The sequence below is a fragment of the Rhincodon typus genome, chromosome 34 (genome assembly GCF_021869965.1).
Source record: "Rhincodon typus isolate 14 chromosome 34, sRhiTyp1.1, whole genome shotgun sequence".
NCBI lineage: Eukaryota > Metazoa > Chordata > Chondrichthyes > Orectolobiformes > Rhincodontidae > Rhincodon > Rhincodon typus.
The window spans coordinates 14,433,174-14,460,305 of NC_063365.1; the positions used below are offsets into that span (position 1 = coordinate 14,433,174).

The 27,132-nt window shown below is 39.0% G+C and overlaps 1 protein-coding gene across 1 annotated transcript in view; it reads right to left on the minus strand.

Annotated features, from left to right (window-relative positions):
- The window catches only part of LOC109932831 (calcium-activated potassium channel subunit alpha-1-like), a 621,464-nt gene that overhangs the window by 173,185 nt on the left and 421,147 nt on the right, over positions 1-27,132 (minus strand). Inside the window, exon 5 of the mRNA XM_048616327.1 lies at positions 26,867-26,978. Within this exon, the coding sequence (XP_048472284.1) occupies positions 26,867-26,978 (112 nt within the window). The remainder of the gene's footprint in view (positions 1-26,866; positions 26,979-27,132) is intronic.

Genomic DNA, 27,132 nt, shown 5'->3' on the forward strand with positions numbered 1-27,132 from the left:
TTCTTTGATGCGTGAGCTGAAAGAAAAAACTTTGACCAAGAAATGCCAGAACAGCTTTGGATGAACATGGGTTCAAACATGGCTGTAAGTCTTGGTCAAATAGTCTGCTGCCACTTACTAATTAGCAGACTTGCATATGTAAAAATGCTCTTTAAATATCATTCCTGAGTTTTGTAGCACCCATATAATCAGAGTCCAGTAATATGTGGCACCTTCAGAAAGGTGGAAGGTGTGGGGGTGAATCACAGAGTTATTCATCTCACATTACAATTATGGATACTAAGAATTCTAAGCATCATCACACCGCAATCACAGCTGCATTTTTAACTTTCAAAATGACTCATGAACAATTTTATCCCATATTTTAAATCCACTAGACAAAGTTTAAACAAACTTAGTTAAGATTTATCCAAGTGCTGAAGTTGATTGGATCATAAGAGAGAGCTACTATGAATGGTACTTATGAAGTGAAAGACTTGCTGAAATAAATTCTGAGGGAACATTTTGACAGGACATTTTGAGCTGAACTTGAATATGAATTCCCCCCTATGTATATCAGAAGAAGACTGTACAAATTCAGTTATTTTATTCTTAAGCTGTATATGAACACTTATCTTTCGGCTCTTCCAAAACTCTTTAAGGTACTTTTCCATTTAGATGTATTAATACAAGTCACAAAAGTTACCCTGAACTCTCACATTGCATTCACACCTTGAACAGTATTCTGTGATATTTTATAGTGGTTCAGATGATAGTCTCAAGCAATTGGTCATTTGTGCTTTTATTTCACTCAATGACAGGTATCACTCACTGTCACAACCCTGCATGAATAATATCCATTAAGGAGCCAATTCATACCTTACTTCCTTCTTACAGGTCATTAATCATACTCTGCCTCTGATATCACTCAGGAAGTCACAAACTAAGTTCACAATTGTGAACACTAACTATGTGCAAACCTTGGAAAACTTCTGGATAAAACTTGGGCATTGATAAGAAACTGTCTAAATGGCAGAAAGCAATGGATACTGGACAAAGGAGGCTTGAGCACAAAAATCTACATTGACGCTCCAGCACAGTAATAAGGGAATACAACATTGTCACAGATGTTGAGGTTTGGATGAGATATTAATCCTAGACAATGTCTGTTCTCCAAGACAGATATATAAAATCCCATGGTACTGTTCTGAAGTGATTAGCGGAGTTATTCTCAGTGTCTGGGCTTCAAACACAGTCAAGATTACCTAGCCATTAATTCATTGTTGTTTATTGCTGAAATATTTCAATGATGATTTTCGTCTTGCATTCATCAGGGCAGTTTACAGGAAAATCAGTTCAACGGGAAAGCCAATACTGGTTGTTAAATGCCAGTTTCTCCATTGAACAGGTATTCTTTTGAAATGTCCTGATGAGCACTAGATGAAAAGCTTCGATAAAATGTCTCTTTTTTCCCAGCAGTATTTAATGTTCTATACAACCAAGCTACTTTGCTGTTTGTGGAAACTTGATGTGCAAGCTTTGCTTGAGGCATTCCCAAAATTACAACCGTGACAAACTTCAATAAGTATCCCATTTATCAGAAAGTGTTTTAGGTCATCTTACACTTGGGAAAAACACATATAATACTTTTGTAGGACTTGTCAGAAAATACTAAGTGCTGTCAGTGAGTAAGGTTCAGTGTGCGCATCACTAATCTGCGTCAATATTTGGATTCTGAAACTCAATACAAACTGAAGCTGTAATTAAACCAGAAAGGGGCAATGGAATGAAATGATGCAATTAAAGAATGATTGAACTAAAATATGAATGTGAGCCAAAGAGGGGCAAAGAACACTTAATGAAGGTAAGTGCTGTATTTCATTTAGGGAGAAGTGATTCTGGAGAATTGGCACTATATTCTGTATTTTGGGAGCCTCCTCTTGATGAAAACACACATAGACTATGAAATTTAATATCAAATCCATTCTGCCAGCTCAGCATTTGGCCAATTGAGAAAAGGTCTATTGAGGGCAAAGCACTGAAACCCAAGTCTAAGGCTATGGTTTACCAGGCAACAGTGATCCCCACAGGCATTTTTACATCAGAGACTTGGATAACCTACAAAAAGGCATCTTAAAGCACTGGGGAAGTACTATCACCAGCGCCTTCACAAGATCTTTCAAATCCAATGATAAGAAAGCAGTTCAACAGTCGTGTCTCCTCCAAAGCCAACATATCCAGCATCAATATATTAATCACTTAAAATAGATCGGGGGCGGGGGGGCAAGAAGTGTTCAAATGACTGACATCAAACAACCAAAATTACTCTTCTACTCAGAACACAGCAAGAGACTCCCCAGAGCATAATGCAGAGACATTTGGATGTCCTCAAAGCATCCTTGAAAAAATCAAACAACCTTGCTAATTCAGGAGAGTTCTTGCTATGGGATCTTCCAAAATGGAGGTGGTATATTTGATAAAGCACCAAGCTTTTGAGAGACATTGCATGGACAAAGAGCACAAACTTCTAATCAACATATCTCCTTGAATCTTCAAGCACTATCTGCCCTGCACGTAGCAAACCTTGCAGATCACGCATTAGATTGACCAGCTATTTCAGAGCCCATTGAACCAGTGTGGAAGCAATTCATTCCTTGCTCCTGAGAGACTGCATAAGAAAGGGATAAGGAAGAAGTAAGGAAACGTGGGCATCATGCGCGATTTCTCAACAGTGATGAAAGCATCAAGGATTAAGTTAACAAAGATCCAGGAGCCTCAGTAGACTTACAGCTAAAGCATTTGCAAGCAATAGAGAGCTGCAGTCAAGTAAATCAAATAAACATTCATCCACATAGCCAGAAAAATAATATACAAGTTGAAGGGGGTCACAATCAAACTTTACTGTACCCTGGTCTGACTTTACGCTGTGTTCAATTTCAGTCAATGAGAAACAACAGACTCATTCAACTATGCAGGAAGTGACTTGAGTTTTGCAGCCAGAAAGAAGACATTTGAGAGATGATTTTATAAAGTGGTATAACGTAAAAAAACGGTACAGAAAAAGTTAATCCAGAATCCTATTATAAACTAAATAGGAGTAGGAAAAGGTGACACTGGTTCAAGATCATTAGGAATTAGTGCCAAGAGGTTCTTCGTCCAACACTACCGTGAATAACAACATTTGGAATATACTCTTGGGCGGAATGGTGGCGGCAAAATTTCCTTAGTTTACTAAAGAAGTGATAGAGCACTGAGGGCAGGCCAAGGGATGGCAGGTCAGGAAGTTCTAGATGGCTGAATAATGATGAGCCTCATGATGTTCCCCATCTTCATATGTCTGGTTAGTTTCATCCACAGGCTCATCAAAAAGCCCAGGTTTGCTGGGTTTTATGATCCTTTCCTAAGTGTTTATGCATTGTTACAAACATGCACCAACTTCCCAGTTCTCCTGCCTATTCTGCCACTGACTGAATCATTTTACTCCCATCATCCTGTTTATGAAAGTTCACTGTATCATCAGACATTTCAGTGACAGGGTATGAATCCAGCTGAATTCTAAGTGACAAAAGATTACAGAGATTTCCACCAGTAGCTAAGACCATCAAATTACAGAGCACCTTAAGTTTTACCATCCAGGAAGGACATTATTTCAAGACAACTGGTACAAGAAGCAGCCTTCTGAAAATTAATCGATAAATGTTAAGAGGTTCTGAAATGTCATCTTTGTTTTAGCAGTGATCATTTTCTATCCATAATGTGTTAGAACAGAAAAGGTCAAGTGTAGAAGATGCTATGCACAGAGAATGAAGTTGTGTGCCACAGGCTGAGAAAAGGGTTGAAGTCTAAAGTTAAAGGTGGCTAACGGTAACTCTAAAAAGATATAGATAGGTTAACAAATTAAACAAAGTCTGGCAAGGGAAGTATAATGTGGGAAAGAGAGAAACTGTCTATTTTTACAGGAAGAATGAAAAGAAACATGTATTTAAATAGTGAGAGATGCAGCAGGATCTGGGTGTTCCAATGCAGAAATCACAAGATTGTGATTCAAATATAGCAAGCAATTAAAAAAGCTAGTAGAATGCTACCATTTATTGTGAGGAGAAATTAATACAAGAGTCGGGAGGTTATGCTTCAATTATAAAGGGCACTGATGAGGCTGGAGCTGGAGTATTGTGCACAGTAATTGGTCACCTGATTTAAGGAAGGATATAAATGCATTGGAAGCAGTTCAGAGAAGATTTACCAGACTAATACGTGAAATTAGTAGGTTGACTTATGAGGAAATGTTGAGCAGTCTAGGCTTATATTCTCTGGAGTTTAGAAAAGTAAGAGGCAACTTGATTGAAGTAAGTATCATCCCGAGGGGTCTTGACAGAGCAGATGTGGAGAGGATGTTTCCTCTTATAGAAGGATGAAAAATAGGTCACTGTTTAAAAAGCAGCCATTGCCATTTTAAAAACAAAATGAAGTGATTTGTTTTTGGAGGGCTGTAAGGTTTTAGAACACCTTTCCTGAAAAGTTAGTGGAAGCAGAGAGCTTGAATATTTTTAAGGCAGAGGTGGATACAGTCTTGTTAAGAAAGAGATGAAGAGTTATCTGGGTAGACAGAATGTCAGTTTGAGGTTACAATCAGATCTGCCATGATCATATCAAATGGCAGAGCAGGATCAAGGGGCTGAATGGCCTATTCCTGCTCTGTGCTCTTACATTCATAAGTTATGTGAAGATCAAAGCATAACATATGCAAAGCTGTAATGGCTGGCGGGTTGTAACATTTGCAACTTTATCTTTTCTACACCACCATCTATTCCTGTGCTGGACCTAAGTTTTTTTTTTCTAAATTCCAGAATATGTTATATTGGTGCCTATGTATTTTCTAATGCTTCTCCATAATATTTGGCTTGAACCCGCTTTATCAGGCAAAAATGGTGAGGGTCAAATGGGGTAATGTGAATATTGGAGCCTTCCCAGAAAAAATAAACATCATTAGAAGCAACACTAATAACAAACTGCATGACAGGTCTGAAAAGTAAAGTAATGCCCAGTATAAAAGACTTTCCCATTATAAATCCATTTTATTTGATTAGTTCTCTATTACAAGTCTCTGTCAATTGAAACTCCAGGACTTCCAGTTATAAGCACGTGCAAAATTGATCAGTACACTGCTATGTCAGCACAAGGTGTATCTGATTGTTCTCAATGCACTTCCACAATCTGCTCAGCACTGAATTTATCTGATTGTTTTCAGATTATTCCTTTGTAAAGCTCCAGCAATCAGGAATTAAAATGTACTTAAAACATAATAAAGCAAATGAATAATAAATATATTTTCAAATGTGGTATCTGCTAGTTTACGCCTGTTTGCGTTCAAGTAAAAATATCTCAATTCATAAAACTTACAAATAACAGTTTAAACAGGTTTGAAATTGGTCCACATGCACTGATGACATGTGAAAGTGCCCATCAATCTTTCATCTCCTCCTTATTGCACTTTAGTTTTGACCTACTTTACCCCACGCTGCTAAATTGTTTCTCATGTTAACAGTCCAATTCTAAACAGCCACTGCATTCTAAATCTCATACCAATGTTTTTATGAAAAACAAGTCTGCAAAACCTCTCACTTATTTACAATAATGGAAAGGATGTCAAAAACACATTTCTGTGTAACCTGTTCAGGCCACCGTGACTATCGCATGAACATTTTTCCATGGACAAACAATTTCTTGTAAACATTTATTTAAAAAAAAATTAAATAAAGAAACTCTGATCACTTTAATGTCAATTCTGTTCCACACAGTTAAACCCAGTCAACATTCCTCCCTTAACCAATGTCACGATCAACTGAGGATCCATTTAATTTCTATCTTTTAGTAACTTGCTGTATGCATAAGCAGCTGCCATATTTGCCTATATAAAAGAGTCATTTTAATTCAGTACATGTGGAGATCTCTGAGATCTTTTGAATAGATATGATAAAGAGCCTTATAAATGCAAGTCCATTTCTGACCTGCTCATCTGACCGGTCAGGTCTTTGTTATCATTGTAAGTTTCAAATTTTCACTGGATGGGCCCTGCACAATTAATTAAGCCAGCCAGGGACTCTGCTTCCCCTGATCCATGAAGAATGCCAACAGCTGTCATGCACATTAGTGCAAAATTGGTACCAACAAGTACAAAGGAGCCAAATGACCCAATAGAACATGAATAATACCTCCTCAGAGACATATGGTGTTATTCGTTCAGAATATAGTTTTAATGTCGTAATAATTAAATTGGTGTACAGTTGAAAACCTAATTATACCTCCTTGTTATTTACAAATACCAATATAAACTTCAGCTTTAGGACCAGAGTTTAAGATGAACAGCACTTCTTTACAGTTATGATAAAATATCCAATGTGGGATGAGTGTGTAACAAATGTAATGCCTAGATGAACAAACAATTGCCCCCAGCAGCGCAGCCAAACATTATGATGTCAGACTGTAGTCAGTCTGCTATTTTGACAGTCAAGGGCCAATTTACGAATTCCCAGTGAAGCAATGAAAACATTTTTTTTTAAACAAAGGTAACACATTGCAAAAGAGAAAAGCAGTAACAGTCCAAAAGTACCATTCTGTTAAATGACAGCTTTATAGATTTCTGGACCACATGACAGGTGGGGGTCATCAGCAGTGTGAGACTACTTAAGTTAGATGGGATTGAAATTGTTCTTGCTGTGGCAAGAAACAGATGTAAACAAATCAAGATTCCATCTCACATTCCAATTGATTTTCTTTACTATTTCTCCCTTGAAGGCCGTTTATCTAAAAATGATTTCTCTGGTCAGTCCTTGTACCAATGGTAGCTACTGGTGCATACACAACCAACAGCATAAAATTTGGTACCAGGTAATTAACATCAATTTTTATGTTTAAAACAAGGGGTGGAGTTAAGGTATGGGAGCAGCCTCTTGTCTTTTTTGTAAAAAGTATTGATCTCTTCACTAATGTTTGACTTGTTGTAGAGTGCTGCCTCTGGAAGAAACCTTGTAATAGAAACTAAGTGATTCTTCTGCCCCTGAAGAAACTCAGCCCCCTCATCTTCAGAGTTACCCAAGCAATTTTTGCCATTGGAGAAATTTATAAATTGATGCTATTTTCATTGAGGATGTGTCTCTGAACAGGACAATTTGACACTGCAAATCTCCAAAGAATCTCCTCTAACATCAGGAAAACTGCACCAGAAAACCTGTAGTCCTGGCATAGAAACATAGAAAACAACAGCAGGAAATAGGTTGCTTGGCCCGTCGAGCCTCCTCCTCCATTCAATGTGATCGTGGCTGATCATCCAATTCAATACCCTTCTTCTGCTCTCTTCCCATGCCCTTTGACCCCTTTAGCCCTAAGAACTATATCTAACTCCTTCTTGAAAACATTTAATCTTTTGGTCTCAATCGCTTTGTGTGGAAGAAATTCCTCAATCTTGCCACTCTCTGGGTGAAGAAATTTCTCCTCATCTTTTAGCATGAAACATGAACAACAGAAACACAGTTGAGTCAATGCCCATAGCAGCTCTGGGAGGCTGCTTTGTAATGAACATGGGGCGAATTCAAAAAGACACAAGCATGCTTGGATTACATGACAGAATCATTTCCGACAAAGCAGATTGGCCCTAGAGGGATGATTCGAAGTCTGAAGCTCAAAAAGTAGGCAACAGACTAGTGAAAACAAAAAAAATGCTGGAGATCACAGGCAGCAGTCACGGAGAGAAAGCAACCTAATGTTTTGACTCAAGCTGAACCTTCATCAAAACTAAAGTGAAGTGTGGAGAGGGCAGCATTTATGCAATAGTGGAGTGGGGGGGGACTTGGAGTGCTGGGGGAGAAAGGATGTTGATAGTTCAGATTAAGTGATCGGAATGTGTGCTGTTTGTGAAGTCTACATCTCTTCCATTACTGTAGTACATTATTTTAATGTGATATCAAATTCATACAGCTATTTGACAGCATAGTTTGTGGGAGTGAATGAAGTGAGTTTATTCATGTGTGCTAAATTATACTCAATAAATTCTCAAAAAAAAAAGCACGATGCTGCAAGGATGTTAAAATAGCAACAGAAAATGATGGAAATCCTCTGCTTTAATTGCAGGGTGTTAACATTTTTTTCTTATTTAACTCAAACTTCTCTCTCTTCAGATCTTAGTTGATCTGTTTGAGATTTCCAGCTTTTTCTGCCTTTATCTGAAATAATTTGCAAGACCACCCCTTAGTTTGTGGCACTTTCTGCTGCAATTCTGTATTCTTTGGTTTTAAACCTTTTAGGGGCATAATTAAGTGATCTATATAAACAAAAATCTGGACATCCTTGCCATAAAAGACTGAAACACTGCCAAATGCATGCACGCATTTCATTCGATGGCACAACAAATAAAAGATCTCAGATCTCCAAGTGTTTCAAAAATAAAGAGGAGACACACACTATAGGCTCCGTGTTAGCACTGACATTATTTGCAAACCGTGCCATGGTTGCCATCCAAAGATGTACTGCTATGCAATGAATTGCCTGCTAATCGACTGCAGATTATTTCTCAATGAAGCTTCAGTAATGACGTCGGAGATACTAATGCTCTTGTGTGAAAGTCATCGCACAGCAAGGGCAGAGAATGTCCTGACAGTAGGTATTCATGGTGACAGCTGCTGTCAACACAAAAGCTGATCCAAATAGTCTCACATAAAGATGAAATAACACCTACTAAAAATAAAGGAACACTATTGCTTTAGGAGAGCTGATGTTTTGTCTCTTTTTTTTTTCTTGGTCTCCCATCCTTCACATTTGCAACTTGCAGGCAGATGGTGCAGTTGAACCTAATTCCACTGATGTCTTCAAGGGGAAATTCATGAGGGAGAAAGGAATGGAAGGATATGCTTAAACAGTCAGATAAATTAAGATGGAGGAAGGTTCATTTACAGCATGAATACTGGCACCTTCCAGTTGGGCCAAGTGCTCTGCTTCTGTGTTTTAAATTATTTTCAGGTCCAGACTCCTGCTGGGATCTGGTTCCATGTGCAATCAATTAATTTCTGGTGCACTATGCGCAGGATTCATCTTCACATGCAAACAGACAATGGGTTTTAATAGACTAATAAGAAAACTATCACAGCCTTATCCTATCTGCACTTGATCTGCACATTTACATACTCCGGAAAATGAATCACTGGATTCTTTGCTCAGGGACACTGAGCCTAATTGTAGAGGCTCAACTGACATCCTGCTTAAGATGTGCTCACTCAGAATGTGTCAGGTATCGAACCTGAAAGACCGTAAGCTTGTATCGCTCAGAGCCACAACAGTTTTTCTATGCAATGCTAGGTTCGTAATCTCTGGAACTCCCACACTCCCCAGAATTACTCCACCTCGTTCTCCTAATTCTTTAACCAACCTTTTGGTCATGTGCTCTAATATCGCATGCAGACGGACATTGAATATTGTTTGATTGCTCTCTTGCAAAGCACCTCACGATGTTTTACTGTGTTAAAGGCAATATATGCAAGCTGTTTATTTACTTTAGAATTGACGCACAATATTTGGTAATATGAAATAGTAAAACGGAGTTTAGATCAATCAGACATCAATTGGGTTTTGGCTAAAGGGACATTATTTGTGGAATAAGAGGACACACCCTTGATGAGAGTTGTGAATTTAATTCAAAACACAACTGTGGATGCTGGCAATGTGAAACAATAACAGAAATTGTCAGAGAAACTCAGCTGGTCTTACAGCATTTGTGGGATAAAAAAAGGGTCTGAAGGGTCACTGGCTTGAAATGTTATCTCTACTTTCTTCCCACAGATGCTACCACACCTGCTGAGTTTCTCCAGCAATTTCTGTCTTTGTCACTAACCTCGTTGATTGAGTGCATCGGCTGTTAGGAGCAGATTACCTTCAAAAGTAACATTGGGTGGGAAGCACTTTGGGATGTTCTGAAGAAAGGAAGATGCTTCTATAAATGGAATTTCTTTAATTTTAATTAGTGGCGTTCATCGAAGTGTTTATTTGGGTTAGACCTCTAACAATGAGTAGTGTAGTGTTGGCTAAAGGTTTGACATGATTATATTGGTTTATTATATCAGCATAAATTGTCACTAGCATAGAAAAAATGTAGTTCTAGTGAAGTAGTTCTTTCGATAGCCATCCACACAGAGAAACTAGGATTCCTTATTGCTGGCTGAATGACAAATATGTCTGATAGCCTAAAGGGTGCATTTCAGCGGTCATTGCATGTTCCGAACTTGTATCCGATCGGCCTTCATGTGTAACTTTGAGGTTTTGCATTTCGGCAGGAAGAGTAGAATTGTCTATTATTTAAGTAGAGAAGGATGTCAGAAGACTGCAGCAAAGAAGCATTTGGGCTTCCTTCCGCATGAATCCTGAAAAAGCTACTGTACATGTTAAACAAGTAAGAGGGAAGGCAATAGAATGTTGGTCCTTATTTCAAAGGGAATGAAGTGTAAAAGTAGGGAAGTCTTGCTAAAACTACACAAGACACTAGTCAGACCATACTTACAACACCGAACAATTTTGGTCCCCTTATCTAAAGGAAGGATATATTGGCATTGGAAACAGTCCAGAGAAGGTTCATGAGGTTGATCCCAGGTATGGAGGGATAGTCTTATGAGGAGAGGTTGACTACGTTGGACTTGTACTCATTGAAGTTTAAAACGAGAGAAGACCTTTTGAAACACATATGATTGTTAAGGATTAACACAGTGTGGAGCTAGAGGAACACAGCAGGCCAGGCAGCATCAGGGAAGAGGAAAATTGATGTTTTGAATTGGGAACTTTCTTCTTCTGAAGGGTCCCGACCCGAAACGTCAACTTTCCTGTTCCTCTGATGCTGCCTGGCCTGCTGTGTTCCTCCAGCTCCACACTATGTTATCTCTGACTCTAGCATCGGCAGTTCTTACTATCTCTGACTGTTAAGGGGCTTGACAGGACAAATGTGGAGATGTTTCTTTCCACATGTGGGAGAGTCTATTTTTACTCCTACATTGTTTGGTCTAATTATTGATAAATGTGATCATCAACTAAACTAACACTATTCCTCCACGACAATAAAGGTTTGCATTATTTCCTGGTCTTGATTATTGTCAGCTATGAGGAAATGACCTCCAAGCAAACATTTCAATAAGGAAACTACTGTACATGTAAATTAGAGAAGGACTTAGAGAAAACAATTATATTTGACCTACAGTTACAAGAATCATCTGTCCCGATTAGAGTGTACCTGCCCCATTTGCAAGTGAAACTGTGCCAGGTTTACAGGCACAGAACACCTGCATTAACAAGACAAACAGGTTGAGGAACCATGGCTGAGTGAATTCCAACAACTGTACATGCAACTAGATTTTGTTGTTGATACTACAGCAATTCAAATGTACCTTTTGATTGTAAGTAATCTGATATTCACTCTGAACTTTGTTTGCACAGCTGCTGGTTCCAGCAGTGGCTGAATGTGGTTATTGATGAATTGGAGCCAAGGGGTTGTGCGTGGATGGAGCTTTGGTCAATATAAGTAGCTGACTGGTCTGTGGACTAGTGACCAGTTATCCATAACAGATTTTCAGCATCCACAGTTCTTTTAGATTTTATCAATAATAAATGCCTTTTGCCTGCCAACAACTATGTGATTGATTCCCTGGTAGCTGAACAGCTTGTGAATAAGATACAAAAAAATCCTTCAGATCTTCACAATTGAATATTGTTTGATTGCTCTCCTGCAAAGTCTGAAGAAAACCAGTTTGTTTTTCCTTCAGCAGGTGCTGTAAGCTGTAAGTTTTAATTAATAAGTCAGAGACATTTTATTCGTAAACCAGCCACCCTGTGCCCCTTCCAAACCAGTGGAAGCATTTGGAAAAGGAAGACTAAGAAGTAATGTTCTGATCAGCAAAAGAACCATCCCTGTGAACAGAGACCATTGAACCGCTTTATCCTTCCATCAATTTTTTTTCTCCCCCTACCTGTTCTAGGTATTTACGTAAGGGTGAGTTTATAAGGTGATGACAGTTTTAATTATTACTGTTATATGCCAATGGTTCAATACTGTTTACCTTATGCTACAGTCTATTTACTTGTAACAAATAGCAATTCTTATTTACATGCAGAAACCTGATCTGTACTTTCTGTTAATCTGGAGCTCAAGCTGCAGGTAAACTGGGAAGCTTTCATACTTTTCAAAATCTCTAACTTGTCTTACAATTAAATACGAACACAGTATATATTTAAGTGATTGAGTATGTGTAGGAAATGTGATTGGCAGAGTAACAGAAACAGCACAGTTTGAAAAACAGGAAACAGTTTCCAGCTGCCCTCCTCCCTCTCTATTTAGTTCAGAGTCCCCTTCCCCTCCCCCATTTCTGAAGAAGGGTCCAGACCCGAAACGTCAGCTTTCCTGCTCCTCTGATGCTGCCTGGCCTGCTGTGTTCATCCAGCTCTACACCAGCTCTACCTTAGAACAGTTTCCAAACAATGTGATATGATACCTCTGTGTTCATCCAGCTCTACACCTTGTTATCTCTGATATGATACCTTGATGGCATTGCACATTAGATTACACATTACTGTGGATTCAGGACTCCAGCTGTAGCTCTAAGTAGGAGGGTTATTATCCTGCAAATGCTACTAAGTTCCTGAAAGCAACTAGAACAGAGGGAAGCAGTCAAGCAAAACTTCCTGGAATTATTCATTGGGTCATGAGCACCAATGTAGACAGAGAAGCAAAGTTAACAGTCCAGTTCAGACAGAGTTGGAAATTATTTTAATTGCTGCTTCGAAGATGTCATCTCAATAAAAACTGCCAGTATGAATCACGGGAGTGTGCTGAGTTGTATTGTTGCTGCACAAATAATCCGAGATTTAAACACCACCATGGCAGATGGTGGAATTTGAATTCACTAAAATCTGGAATTAAAAGTCTGATGATGACTGTGAAACCTTTGTTCATTCTGTAAAGAGCCATCTCATTCACTAATGTCCTTCAGGGTAGGAAAACTGAAATCCCTACCTGATCTGGCCTGTACGTGACTCCAGAGCCACAGCAATGAGACTAAACAAAAACTCTCTCTGCAACAGCTTAGCAGTCCACTCAGTGGTATCAATCACCTCAAAAAAGGAATGAAACCACGTGGACCACCTGCCATTGACTAAGGCACTGGAAACTGAGAGGCAAATTCAGCCCTGTCAGCCATGCAGAAACCTCCTAACTAACATCTGCTGTTAGTGCCAAAAATGGATGAGTTGTCTCACAGACTTGACAAGCAAAAGCCTGACACAGTCATAGTCATGAATTATACCTTACAGATCATGTCCCAGACAACACCACCGCCACTGCTGAGTTATGTTCTGTCCCATTAGCCCACACAGTCCTAGCAGGCATGGCAGCACTGTACTGTGCAAGGGGATTGCCTTGGGAGTACTCAACATTGACGCCAAAACCCATGAGATCTCACGGCATCAGATCAAACATAGGCAGGACAGCCTCCTGAATACTGCAATACCCTAACTCCAAGCAAGAGGAAAAACATACTTGACCTCATCCTCACCAATGTGAGGGCCACAGATATAACTGCCCATGACAATATCAGTAACGGTGACCACCACACAGTCTTCATGGAGACAAAGTCCCATTTTTATATTGAGAATACCCTCCATCATATTGTGTGGCACTATAATCATGCTAAATGGGATAGTCTTCAAAAAAAACTTCACAACTCAAGACTCAGCATCCATTGTGGACCTTCAACACAACTAGAACTGCACTTCAATACAATGTATAATCTCACAGTCTGGCATATCCCCCACTCTATCATAATCATCAAGCCCGGGAACAATCCTGGTTCAGTGCAGCATGCACCAACACAAGACGTACATAAAAATGAGGACGGCTTGGGTGCTAAACAGGATAAGCAGCAAGTGATAGATAAGATTAACCAATTTTACAACCAATAGATCCAATCTAAGCTCTGCAGTCCTGCCACACCCAGTCATAAGTGCTGGTGGACAGTTAAATGTCTCACTGGAGTACATGGCTCCACAAACATCCTATCTTCAATGATAGAGGAGCCCAGCATATCAGTGTGAAATATAAGGCTGAAACACTTGCAACAATCTTCAGCCAAAAGCACCAAGTGGATGATCCATCTCAGCCTCCTCCAGAGGTTTCCAACAACAGAGATGCCACTCTTCAGCCAACTCAATTTACTCCAAAACAAATTGAGAAATAGATGGAGGTACTGGAGACTGTAAAGGGTATGAGCGCTCACAACACTCCAACAACAGCACGGAACTTTTAGTTCAAGGGAATCTGTAACTTTAGATAACACGCTTTACTTAATGAAGCTTCCAAGTCAGGAGAACTCAGATAAAAATTGCTGGGTTATTAGAAATAAAAAGTTTAGGCTATCAGTATCATGAAAGGCACACACCAGCAGGCTCAGAGAAAATTTAAAATTATCTTCATAATAAAGAAATGAAACTGGGACAAGTCAGTTAAAGACTGAAATAGGAGTGAAATTTCTCTGGAACTTAGAATCTATAAATGGAGTGTGTTGGGGAACAACTTGAAACTTTGTTTTGCTATTTGAATTACAATCTTTTGTACTGCCTTATAGAGCCTTGTTTGTTTCGTTATGTCATAAACATATGTTGTTAAAGCACATCTGCAGCCTCGTGTGAATACATTTCACTGACTAACCAATGTTTAACTTCAATTATGGAAAGCTTTTTACATTCAATTATTTGCGATAGAATTAGTAGTCACTTGGAAAAAGAATTTACGAAGGGGAAATCATGCTTGCCTAAGCTGGTGGAGTTTTTTTTTTTGAGGAGGTAATAGAAAGACTCCATAAGGGTAATGCTGCTGATGTGGTGTACATGGACTTCCAGAAGGTGTTTGACTGAGTGTCAAACAACAGGCTTGTGAAGAAAGTTATAGACCATGAAATAAAATGAACATTGTGTTGTAGATACAATACATTTCTTAGACCGAAGGAAGGTTTGTTGTGGAACTTAGAAGGAGCTGTTATTGAGATTCTTGCTTTTCTGAGCAATATATTAATATCTAGCTCTTGGTGTGTAGGGGACAATTTCAAAATGTGCAAATTTGGAAGAATTGTAAACTATGAGGAGGCCAGTGTAGAATTCCAAAAGGACACAGATAAGTTGGTGGAGTGGATGAATAGGTGGCAGATGATGTTCAAAGCAGAGAAGTGTGAGGTGATGTATTTTGACAAGAAGAACATTGAAACAGAATATAGTACATGGGGCACAACTCTACAGGGGCTCAAAGACTAGAAGGACATACATCACTGTAAGCAGCAGACCCGTTAATAAAGCATATGGTATCCTCAGTATTATCAGCAGGGGCAGAGAGAACTACAGCAAGTAGGTGACATTGAACTTTTACAAGTTAACGATCAGACCTCAGCTACAGTATTGCGTACTGTTCTACGTGAAATAATTACACAAAAGCTGGAATCACATCACCAAGATACCCTTTATTTACATGTGGCGAGTCCTTGACACTGACCCAGCTAGCTCAGAGGTGGGTCCTAGAGTGAACAGAGCCCTTGGCAGTCCTGTTTATATCTGTCACCAAGGACTCCCTGATTGGGGCTGTTAACCTGGTCCAATCAGGGAACTCATTCTGTGAGGCCCACCTGCCTGACATTGTTCCAATCAGTACATCAGGCATCATATTATAGGAGGTATATGAATGCACTGGAGTGTGTGCAGAAGTGATTTACACAAGAATGGCTCCAGGGATGAGGAATTTCAGTTCTGAGGATAGATTGAAGAATTTGGGACTGTTCTCCATGGAGGTCTGATGGCTAATAGAGGTTTTCAAAATCATGGGCAGGCTGGATAAAGTGGATAGAGAGAAAATGTTCCTGCTCGTGTAAAGAACAAGTATGGAAGGGCATGGTATTTAAAGCGATTTTTCAAAAGGAACGAATGTGATGTTACATAGAGTGCTAAAGTATGGACTGTACTGGCTGAAAGTGTGGTGGTGGCAAGTACAATTGAAATATTCAAGAGGGCATTCTTTGGATAGAAATCATATGCAAGGCAGATCAGCAGGAGATCAGCACTGAGCAATAATGCTTATTTGAAGAGCCAGTTGTTATACATGATGGGTCTAATGGCCTCCTTCTGCACTAGAACTCTTCTGTGATTCAATGAACCACTACGGAAACCGACTGTAATAATTAAACATATGATCTATCAAGACAGGTTTTCTTCTTTGTCCTTCTTTTCTGCCATCATCTGAGATCATAACAGTAAACAGACATAGATTCATAGGATTAGGGCAGTACAGAACAGAAAGAAACCATCAGCCCACTAAATCAAAGAAAGATCCAGTTACATGCACGCTCCGATTCTACTCCATTATCCCAGCAATATTTTCTCCTCCAACTATTTATCCAAATCATTCTAAATTCTAACCATTCCTGACTTTAAAAAAATTCCCTTAAAGTGCTTGTTGAATAAATAGACAAAACAAAGTTGGTTTACAAGTTCTTTGGGCCGTGACATTTTCCTAAAGTTTTCATATTTTGCATGTAAAAATTCATATTTACATTTATTGCTGGATATTATATATTCATCATACATATATTCAACATACATGTATACTATATAAATGACATTCCATTCAGCCCATTGCATCTGCTTCACCATTTGATCATGGCTGATGTGTTTCTCAATCAGTCTTCTGCCTTCTCTCCTAACCCTTGGTCACCTGACTAATCAAGAATCTATCTCTGTCTTAAACACACTCAATGACTTGGCCTCCACAGCCTTCTGCAACAACGAGTTTCACAGATTAAGCACACTCTAGATGAAGACATTCCTCCTCATCTCAGTTCTAAAGGGTCGTCCCTTCATTCTGAGGCTGTGCCCTTGGGTCCTAGTCTCTCCTACTATTGGAAATATCTTCTCCATGTCCATTCTATCCAGGCCTGTCAGTAGTCTGTCCCTTTCAATGAGATTGTTCCTCATCCTCTTAAACACAAAGTACAGACCCAGAGACCTCAACTGCCCTTCCGAAGACAAGCCCTTCATCTCCAGGATCATTCTTGTAAACTTCCTCTGGACCCCGTCACCAACACCAGCACATCCTTCCTTAGGTACGGTGCTCAAAACAGCTGACAATATTCTAAATGTGGTCTGACCAGAGCCTTCCAGCCTCAGCAGTACATCCTTACTCTCGTATTCTAGCCCTCTTGAAATGAATGTGAACATTGCATTTCTCCTCTTAACTGAACCTGTATTTTAACCTTAAGAGAATCCTAAACTGGGGCTCCTGAATTTCTTTGTGCTTCAGATTTCCAAAGCCTTTGCTCATTCAGAAAATAGTCTACTCCTCCATTCTTCCTACCAAAGCACATTATCTCACACTTGCCCACATTTTATTCCATCTGCCACTTCTTTGTTCACTCTCCTAGCCTGTCCAAGTCCTTCAGCAGCCTCCCCGCTTCATCAACATTACCTATCCCTCGACCTATTTTTGTGTCATCTGCAAACTTATCAAAAAGACCTTCAGTTCCTTCGTCCAGATTATTAATGTACAACACGAATAGTTGTGGTCCTAACACTGACCCCTACAGAACTCCAATAGTCACTGTCTGCCATCCTGACAAAGATCCTTTTATTTCCATTCTCTGTCTTCTGCCAGTCTGGCAATAAATGCTGGTACAGCCAGCGACACCCACATCCAGGAGTGAATAAAAAAAAAAAAAAATTTGCTGATCCAAAGTTTTCTTCCATTACTGCAGTTTAATCAGTGATAACTCTCCAATGGTTCTATGTCTTTTTTAATTCAGTGCCAGGCTGGCACTTGCACGCTATTTTCACTAACTCAACTCTTGTATATCTTGGGAAATCTCTTCCAATTAATATTATGGAAATCCTTTATTGTTTTAACCAGTTTGGAGAAACCAAATATTCTATGTTCAACAATAATTAAAGCTCCAACAGGAAAGTTGATGTACGCTGGTTAAAAGGACAGAAGTGGTTCACAAGAGTTGAGGAAGTGACTCAACCACCCAAACATTCTGCAAAATGCACTGGCCTGCTAGCAATTATGTACACTAATATCCTTCTGAATTTCCTCAACTGCATCTTCCAAATCTGTGACCACTACCACCTAGAAGGGCAAAGGCAGAAAATGTATGCAAACACAATGACTTGAAATTTCCTCTCCAAGCCACACACCATCTTGACTTGCAACTATATAGGTCAAAATCTTGCAACTGTCGTTCTAACAGCACTGTAGGTGTACCTACACAACACGGACTGCAGCAATCCAATCAGGCAGCTCACCACCACCTTCTCAAAACAGTTCAGGATGGGCAAAACATACTCACTTAGCCAACAATGTCCACAGGCAGTGAACGAATAAAACAAATATATGAAATAATGGTTACTCAAGCACAGTAAAGAAATGTTCTTTGAACCTGCACCTCTTCCGAGAACTGCAGAGAGCATTGGAAGCCAAGTTGTCTCAAGGTACTCTTCACCAGTGGCCTGGGTACTGTTCTTCTGTGTGACCTATCAGCTGGAAACCCCAGGCAGGATCCAGTGAACTTAAAATTCATTGTTTAAAATAAAGCACAACTGCAGGTTAAACATCCCAAGTTTGACACACATTCTTGAACTTCTTTTAAAAAAAAAATCAAAGAGGAAAAAAGCAGCATGGTGATTATTATCTTTATCTTTGGAACTCTCCATGCAAACTGCTGTGGTTGCTCAACTGTCAAAGGATATTAAAAACTTAAAGTGATATATTTTTGGGGAACAATGGCGTCAAGGGATATGGGGGTAGCGTAGGAAAGTGAGTTGAGGGAGAAGGTCAGCATGATCTTACTGAATGTCAGAGACGGTTCACAGGGCCGTATCACTGCTGCGCTCCTAATTCTAACAATAAATTGGTAACTTTTGTTTAAAACTGTTCCATCAAATTAGCACTAGATGGTGCCAGCACAGCACAGAAGCCACTCTTAGCAGTCACCTGATTTGAAATGCTAAAAATCAGAAACCAAGTTAGGAATGCCCCAGAATGAACATTTCTACTGTTTCAGTTTGGAAAGAAAAATTCATCACAGTAGCTGTTTGAAAAGACAGTCTTGGACTGATACTGATTTTGCATGCACCATAATGTTCTCAAAAGACTGGAGCGTGTTGTATAAGGGTGTAAGGGCTGAAAAGGTTAATACTGATGTGCATCTTAAGCACACCTACTGGGTGATGTCATATCAATTTAGTGGTAGAACTGTTTAGGACGCTGAAGAAGGAAAATCTACCGTCATAGTCTCTGCAACTATGTCAATCATTACAATGTTGAGACTATCATATTAGTTGCTAACACGCAATAAATTAAAACTCCTTTATGTCAAGAAGAGATGGATGGGAAGGCACAATGGGAGTCAGTGATGTATTGGTAATGTTACTGGGCTAGGGTGATGTAAGGAGTATGATATCAATATTAATTATTTTAAAATTTGGATTTTGAAGTGGTGGCAAGAATTTGAATTTTGGTCTGTGTGAATAAGAGGTGGGGCTTAACGATTAATTTGTCTGGTATTGCTGGAGCCTTGATTTTTAAAAGCAGTCTGAAAGAGGGAGCTCTGGGGGTGAAATTGGGATTTATTTCCATTGGGAATGTTTTATGAGTAGACAGTAATTTTTGAGCAACATTAAGCTGCTTTCTGTTTAGATGGATCAGGATTTTTTTGCTGAGGGGAAAATCCCATCGATTAGAAAGCTTTATTTTTCAAATATATTTCATTTTGCAGAACTCATGGTCATAGTTAGATAGATGTAACAGTTTATCCTAGAGAAAGGGGTTAGTTCAGAAAAGTTAAGAAATAGATTACCTAGCATGAAGGCTTTATAGTTAAAAGCTCCAGGCCATAAGCATTTGGTTAGAACCATGAAGGGGTTACTTGAAGCTGAGAAAAAAATCTCAACAAAAAAAAGAAAGAACTGCAAATGCTGGAAATCAGAAACAAGTTCTCAAGGAGGATCACTGGATCTGAAAAGTTAGCTCTGATTTCTCTCCACAGATGCTGCCAGACATGCTGAATTTTACCAGCAATTTCTGTTAAAGTCTAAACTCAGTTGTGTGACTAATCAGGGAAGAGGCTACTAAACACACAAGATTGAAAATGCAGAAAAACAGCTAAGTCAAACTTATAGATATGACTCAGAAGGAAATTCTGTTATTTGGATATTATAATGAGACGGTACCGGAATAGATGGGATTGCCCTGTTATTGAGTGTTTCCAATTATGTTATATGTAAATAGCTTGGTTTATTGCATTTTATCTTCGTTCCTTTTATCATGAACTTTTGTTTCACAGTTAAAACCAAATCTGAAGTATTGCATGTTTATGTTTCAGCGAAAGACCATTTCATTAAATTAAGCAAAAACAAAATATGGTCTATCAAACCTGATTTCAGTCTAGCATTAAGAATAATATAATAATAACAATATAGTAGGTAATAATAATATGGGATCATAACACTCATAATCTAGAACCGCACCCTAACTGCAGTTCGGAGGACATAGGTTTGATTTGGACCATGGCAGATGGTGAAATTTAATAATAATAGAATAAAAAGCTACCTAACGATGACCACGTATCTCCTGTTGATAATCATAAAAAACAATCTGGTTCAGCAATGTCCTTTAGAGAAGGAATAAATGCTGGTCTAATGAGCAAAGCCCACTTTTCATGAAAAAATAATTTCTCATTAGACTAGCAAGTCGTTTTCTTCTGCCACATCAGAGTAAGTGGGCCCTGTAGGTTCCTACCCCATGGTGAGAAATAATGCAGACAGCCTCACATAAGGTGGTTCGTGATCAGGATTGGTCATACAGAGTACCTGAATCCTGGTCTGCTTTACATTCAGAAGCCCTTATAAAATCCATCTCGTTAACATTTTCGAACATAATAAACAACAAATTTGTTTTGAGCTGTAAACATTCTCCTTTAAATTGGCATTTTTACAACCCAGTAATGAACTAACATTATAACATCTGGAAAAATTGTAAGATTCAATTGTGTGCCAAGAATGGAAAGTCAAATTTCTTGCACATAATTTAATGGCAATTTTGATGTAATTGACTTTCGCATCAGCTGATGCACATATCAGTACTACAACTCTGAACATATCATCACCATTTATTTCCAGTGACCTGACCTTGCCCTCTATCCATTCCTTCAGGCATGTTTCTCACAACTGTGTTTCACTACCTGCATACCCAAACCAACAAACCTTCAGCATAATTCTCACTGTATCAGGTTTTATTGATCAAGTTTTCAATTAAGGAATTACTTGAATGACCTTTATGAACTACTGCTAGTTGGGAGCCCAAATCAGAGATCAAGATGGTAGACATATATGACGACGTGGCTGAGAGGTTAAGGTGATGGATTGCTAATCCATTGTGCTCTGCACAAGTGGGTTTGAATCCTACTCTCGTGACTAGTTCCAGTAACTTTGGGGTGGCTTGATAGCTCAGCGGTTAGCGCTGCTGCCTCACAGCGCCAGGGACCCAGGTTCGATTCCAACATCGGGTAACTGTCTGTGTGGAGTTGGCACATTCTCCCCGTGTCTGCGTGGGTTTCCTCCGGGTGCTCCAGTTTCCTTCACAGTCCAGAGATGTGCAGGTTAGGTAGATTGGCCATGCTAAATTGCCCATAGTATCCAGGGATGTTTTAGGTTAGGTGGGTTAGACAAGGGAAAGGCAGGGGTAGGGGAATGGGTCTGGATGGGATGCTCTTCAGAGGAGTAATGTGGACTTGTTGGGCCAAATGGCCAGTTTCCAAACTGTAGGGACTCTCTCTAAACACTTTTGTCAGTGGCAGCACTCCTGCCTCAGACAGAAGATCATGGGTTCAAAGCCAAAAATAGAGTGGATGTTTGAGTAAAGTCAAACGCAAACACAAAAAACTTTGACCCAGTTTGAACAAAGTGAAATTGAAGGATCAACAAGCCTGCTCTCAGGAGGTAAGTCCCTTGCTCAAATGTTTTTATGAGGCTGTGTGCTATAAATTTTCTCTTACCTTCAACCACAAAGCCGACTGCCTGGATTTCCAGAGCTTTCAGGGAGACAGAGACTCCTGTGGACCAAGAGGATCAGCTGTGCTCATCCCGAGCACATCAAACCAACCATGTGGCTGCCAGGTTGCTGACATTATAGTAGTGACTACAGTGGCTGTTCAGTGCTCAAAACTACGTGGTGAAAGGCAGTCTATAACTGCATAATTCTTTGTGTATAAATATAGCTTAGATGGCTCATCGACACCTTTAGTTACCTGGCATTCCATTAATATTAACAATGGGGCTATCAGGACCAGAGGAAGGTGTAATGACGACCGATCATAACCCCAAATCACCCATAGTCATCATTATACCTGAACTTGTAATTACAACATTATTTTTGGAAAAGAGAACACATAGCCAAAACTGACTGATAATATATATTCTGAGCAATGTAGTTCAGTGTCTGTCTGAAATGCCTTTGTCGATTATTCTCAGCCTTGAAGGAGACCCTGGAAAGTTAGACCAACTGATGTCAAGGACATTTCAAAGAAAAAGGCTTGAAATGAGAAACTCTCTGAAAACTGAACTGTAATCTTCTGACAGTTATCTCAAGACAGTGAGCATGACAGGAAAAAAGAATGTAGGCTGAATGACAGACATGTTGTGTTTTCCCCTTTCAAGAATACACAAACTTAAACAGAACAAACTGCAAGCCCATCAATTTCCAGTTTTGATTGAAAGGGCAACAAACTTGCTTCCAGGAGGTTGGTCCCTTATTCATATATTTTCAAGAGGTTGCATGCCTTAAATTTTCTCTTTTCTTCAATTATAAAACTGGCTACTTGGGTTTCCAAAGCCTTCAGATTAAAAGGAAATTACAACCCTATGTGTACTAGTTGGTAAAAGCAAGGATCACAACTGAGATAATTTCTCATCATCCTCGCACATTAGGTAAAAAGAAAAGGACTCTTTCTTTGCTGGAAAACAAGTGAAACCATGGTTGATAAGAAACAGGACAAAGGTCTTTCAGCCTCTCAAAGTAAACTGTTCACCTACAAACATCAGTGCTACTGGAATCAACCAACATAACAACTACAATGTCCAACTGTCTACTTTTGACAGAACTCAAAAATTGATGTGTATATTTTTATAACTATTATATTTTTTGGATTCAGCTCTCTTTTCTAATCTGTATGCTTGTCTATTGTATCATTATTTCTTTTCATGTTTAGTAACTCATAACTATAATTAATAAACTCACTTTATCATGAACTCACAAAAGCCTGGTTAAAATGGCTCCATTTAGAACATAAATCCAGATATTAAAAGAGAAAGGCATCAACAAGGAAAGGGATTTTCAAATTAATCTTGGAGACCAACCAAGGGTATTCCAAGTTGGAATCATAATAAATTTAGGGATCATAACACAGGAACTGGTTGGAATAATGGTCAGTTTACCGTTTTGCAAAGTATATGGTTGCATCTCAACCAACACCTCTGTCACCAGGTATACATCCATGTCAGTCCTGTTAAACACGAGTCTGAGGTATCACTTGGTTACAAAAGATTAAACATCACCAGCAAAAGCCAGCAACACATTCCTCACTGATATAGTTTTAGAGATTAAAATTTTTAAAAAAAGATTTTTTTTACTCTGAATATAAACTCTGCAAGTGTTACAAATTACCAGGATCCCATTAAATTGCAAAGAAACACACAGAATGTAACTGATTTAAACAACAATCCCCAAGTTAATATGTGCGTCATAAACTTGTACTCCTAGTTATATCAAGGCAATAAGATGGGGAATACTGACACATGGTCTGTTGCTTTAATCAGCAAACAAACTCAAATTCAAAGGCTTAGCTATTTGGGAAGGGGCTGAACAGAATTTGAGGTGCTTGCAGACAATGTTCTATGCCTTAATGATAGGGCTCAAGAAACAGAAGACAATCAGGTTTAGTTATTCCTGGCTTCATCGGTGGGGGATTGGGAATTTATTGATTGGGCGTTGGAGAAGGAATCTGTAGAGGGAAGGATAAGGCCAGTGATTTCTTTAATTGGGACCAGTGAGAGGTACATTTGCTTTTCCTGATTCAACATTCAAGTACAAATATTTCTAAAACCAACCATGTTGTTTGTGCATGTGCACTTTCTGCATACAGTCTGCATCAACAGGATAATTCAGTCTTGCAGTGATGGCTTACAACAGGCAGCAAGTCCTATCTTTGTGCATACAAAGAGCTTAATGGCTGTTACAGGCATGGACATAGCACAATAACTTTTTTTAAACCAATATGACAGGCATTGGACATCGGACTTGAAATGAACATGCACTTCCAGCCCCGTTTCTAAGTTTTATTTAAGCTAAAAATTAATTTAATTATCCGAAAAAAACAAAGGATTTATATTTCAGTCACACCGTCCATGGCTTTAGGATGTCACAAAGTGTTTCAAAGCCATCAAAGCACTTTTGAAATGCAGCAACAGTTATAAAATGCAACAGCCAATTCTCAGAAACAGTCAGGTGTGGTAACGATCAGATAATCTGTTTGTAGTGCTGTTGATTGAAGGATAAATATTGGGCAGGACACTGGGGAAAAATCACCTGCTGTTGCTTAAAACAGTGTCATGAGATCTTTAATCTCCCCTAGGTCGGGCAGACGTGGCCTCATTACAACGTTTCATTTGAAAGATGACAACCCTGACATTATTGCAATCCGTTAATATAGACTGAAGCATCACCCTAGATTTTTCTGTTACATTGAACAATACATCTTCAGCTCTGAAAATTTTCACTTGTTCATCAATATGGTGCAACACTGGGGACTAGAATCTTTTCCCATTTCCAGAACCCAGTATCAAGATGAAGGACTCTCGGGTCTCAAGCAATAAATCCAGCTCTGTGCTACACCAGGGAAATGCCTCAGTCGCATAAACAGAGCACTCACTGCTTTAAACAATGTGATATTTTTGTTTCCTACCAAACAGCATCTCTGTGGAAACTTGGAAATTGCCAAATTATATTAGTGGTGTGGTCAGGGTTCTCCTGCCAAACACGGGAAGATGATCTTCACCCTGAATGAAAACAGAGTACGTGCAACCGTAGTCGCAGAGTTTTAAAAGGATCGTTTACTATCCTAGGATTTTACTAAAGCCCCATTTCATTGATTTTGAGGACAAAAATCAGCAAATGTGCCAAAGAATATAACGTTTCAAATATTGAGCACCAAGCATCCTCATTACAGGGATGCCACTCACCAAATGGATGTATGTCGTACTTTGTGATCTGAGTTGTAGTGACTACATCAGGATGCAATGTTTTACCTTAATCAGATGCTTCATCTACTTACCACCGATACAATAGTAGGTAAGCTATCCCTCATTGTAAGGAGAAACTTTGTTGAATCCCACTCCTGGTCACAAGGTAATAAATATACTCCATTAATCAGAATGATTGTGAACTGACAGTGGTCAACCTTCCCAGGGCTGTTAACAGCTCTGCGGTGATAGATCATTAGTGATTTCCAGACACAAAAAGAAAATTAGGCAGGAAGTAATCAAAAGACAACAAAAATATCTCAATATTCAGATAAGTTCTACAAGTTCATAAACTCACTGCGTGAAACCTGAAATCTCAAGCTTGTCATAATTACTCAATTTTTGATTTTGTGACTTATAATACATTATTTATGCACAACAGAATGCAGATTTCATAACTAGTAGTAATCGCTGGCAGACTGCTTGTTTCTGTACCCACTATGATATTTCACGAGGGAACTAAACATCCTCTAGCTCTCTCTTACCAAAAAAAGACAAGAAGTGTAAAATCAACAGCAAGTCCTGGAGGTAAAATTGGGGGAACAGAGAAACTGAACAGTCCAAAGAGCTCTGAAGAGCAGGCCGTGTTATGCTTCTTTCATACACACTCACCAAATGGTTGTGCTTACACCTCAACCCATCCATTACTGTACAGACAGCCTAATACTTTACTAAAAGAATAGATAGTGTAAAGTTGTAAAAGAACACTATTCAACATGCAACATCTGGCTAAATTGTACAACTTCAAAGGGGAGTAAGCCTGCACTAAAGCAGATCATTCTCAGCTCATCATGCTCTTTCATTAAACTTCTTATTATATCATCCTGCAAATGAGAAATACAGAAGAAATTAATTTTCAGTGACCATATTTGTGGTGATTATTTTTGCAAATGGGTTTGGCTTGAAGTATTTTCATGCTCAGTTCGTGATGATGAAAGCTGCATGACTTGGACTTTTTCTGCTTGAACAACTATTCTGTAATCACAGCTTTTCAGTCATTGCTTGATGCACACAAGGTCAGGCTCTACTTCTCAACTCCTGCATAAACAAATCATACATGTCTAACTTTTCCATATTGTATTAAAAGGTCATCCTCACATTCTGGCAGAGGAATGCAAATATCAGCCTTTTCACCAGCTATTGAGATATTGGACACAGTCACGATTCATCTACAGGGTAGGCAGAAAATGATTTTGGGTTCGCATCGAACCTTCAGATAGGCAAAAATGCAACCTGATTCTGGAGATGTAGATCATCCAACACCTCAGCTAAAGTGATGATGAAGATTATCTGGAATGCACTGGTTCCCAATCACACCAAAGTCAGACTAGGTCTTAGAGACAAATTTATGCTCCAAGAATAGCCTCAAAGCACACTAAGTATTAATGCATGTAGAGATGATTCATGACGCATAATTACCAGCTAATTTTATAACAATTGGTGTTTGAGAGTTGACATAAATGAAGAACATGCAACTTACCCAGCCAGCTTCTGCTCAAATAAACAGACACAAAGACAGGTGGGACGGTGAAGAAATCTACCACAGAATTCACTTCCAACCAGAACCATAATTTATCATTTGCTGCAATAAACTGAAAGAGAAATGAGAGTATATTACTTCAACGTTCCCTTCCATGGCAGGCACATTCAGCTTTGCCTGACACTGTCAAAATATCAACGTACTATACATTCTTAAGTTTCTGAGGTTAGGCATTTTATTAATATTTGAATCAATGTAATGTGATG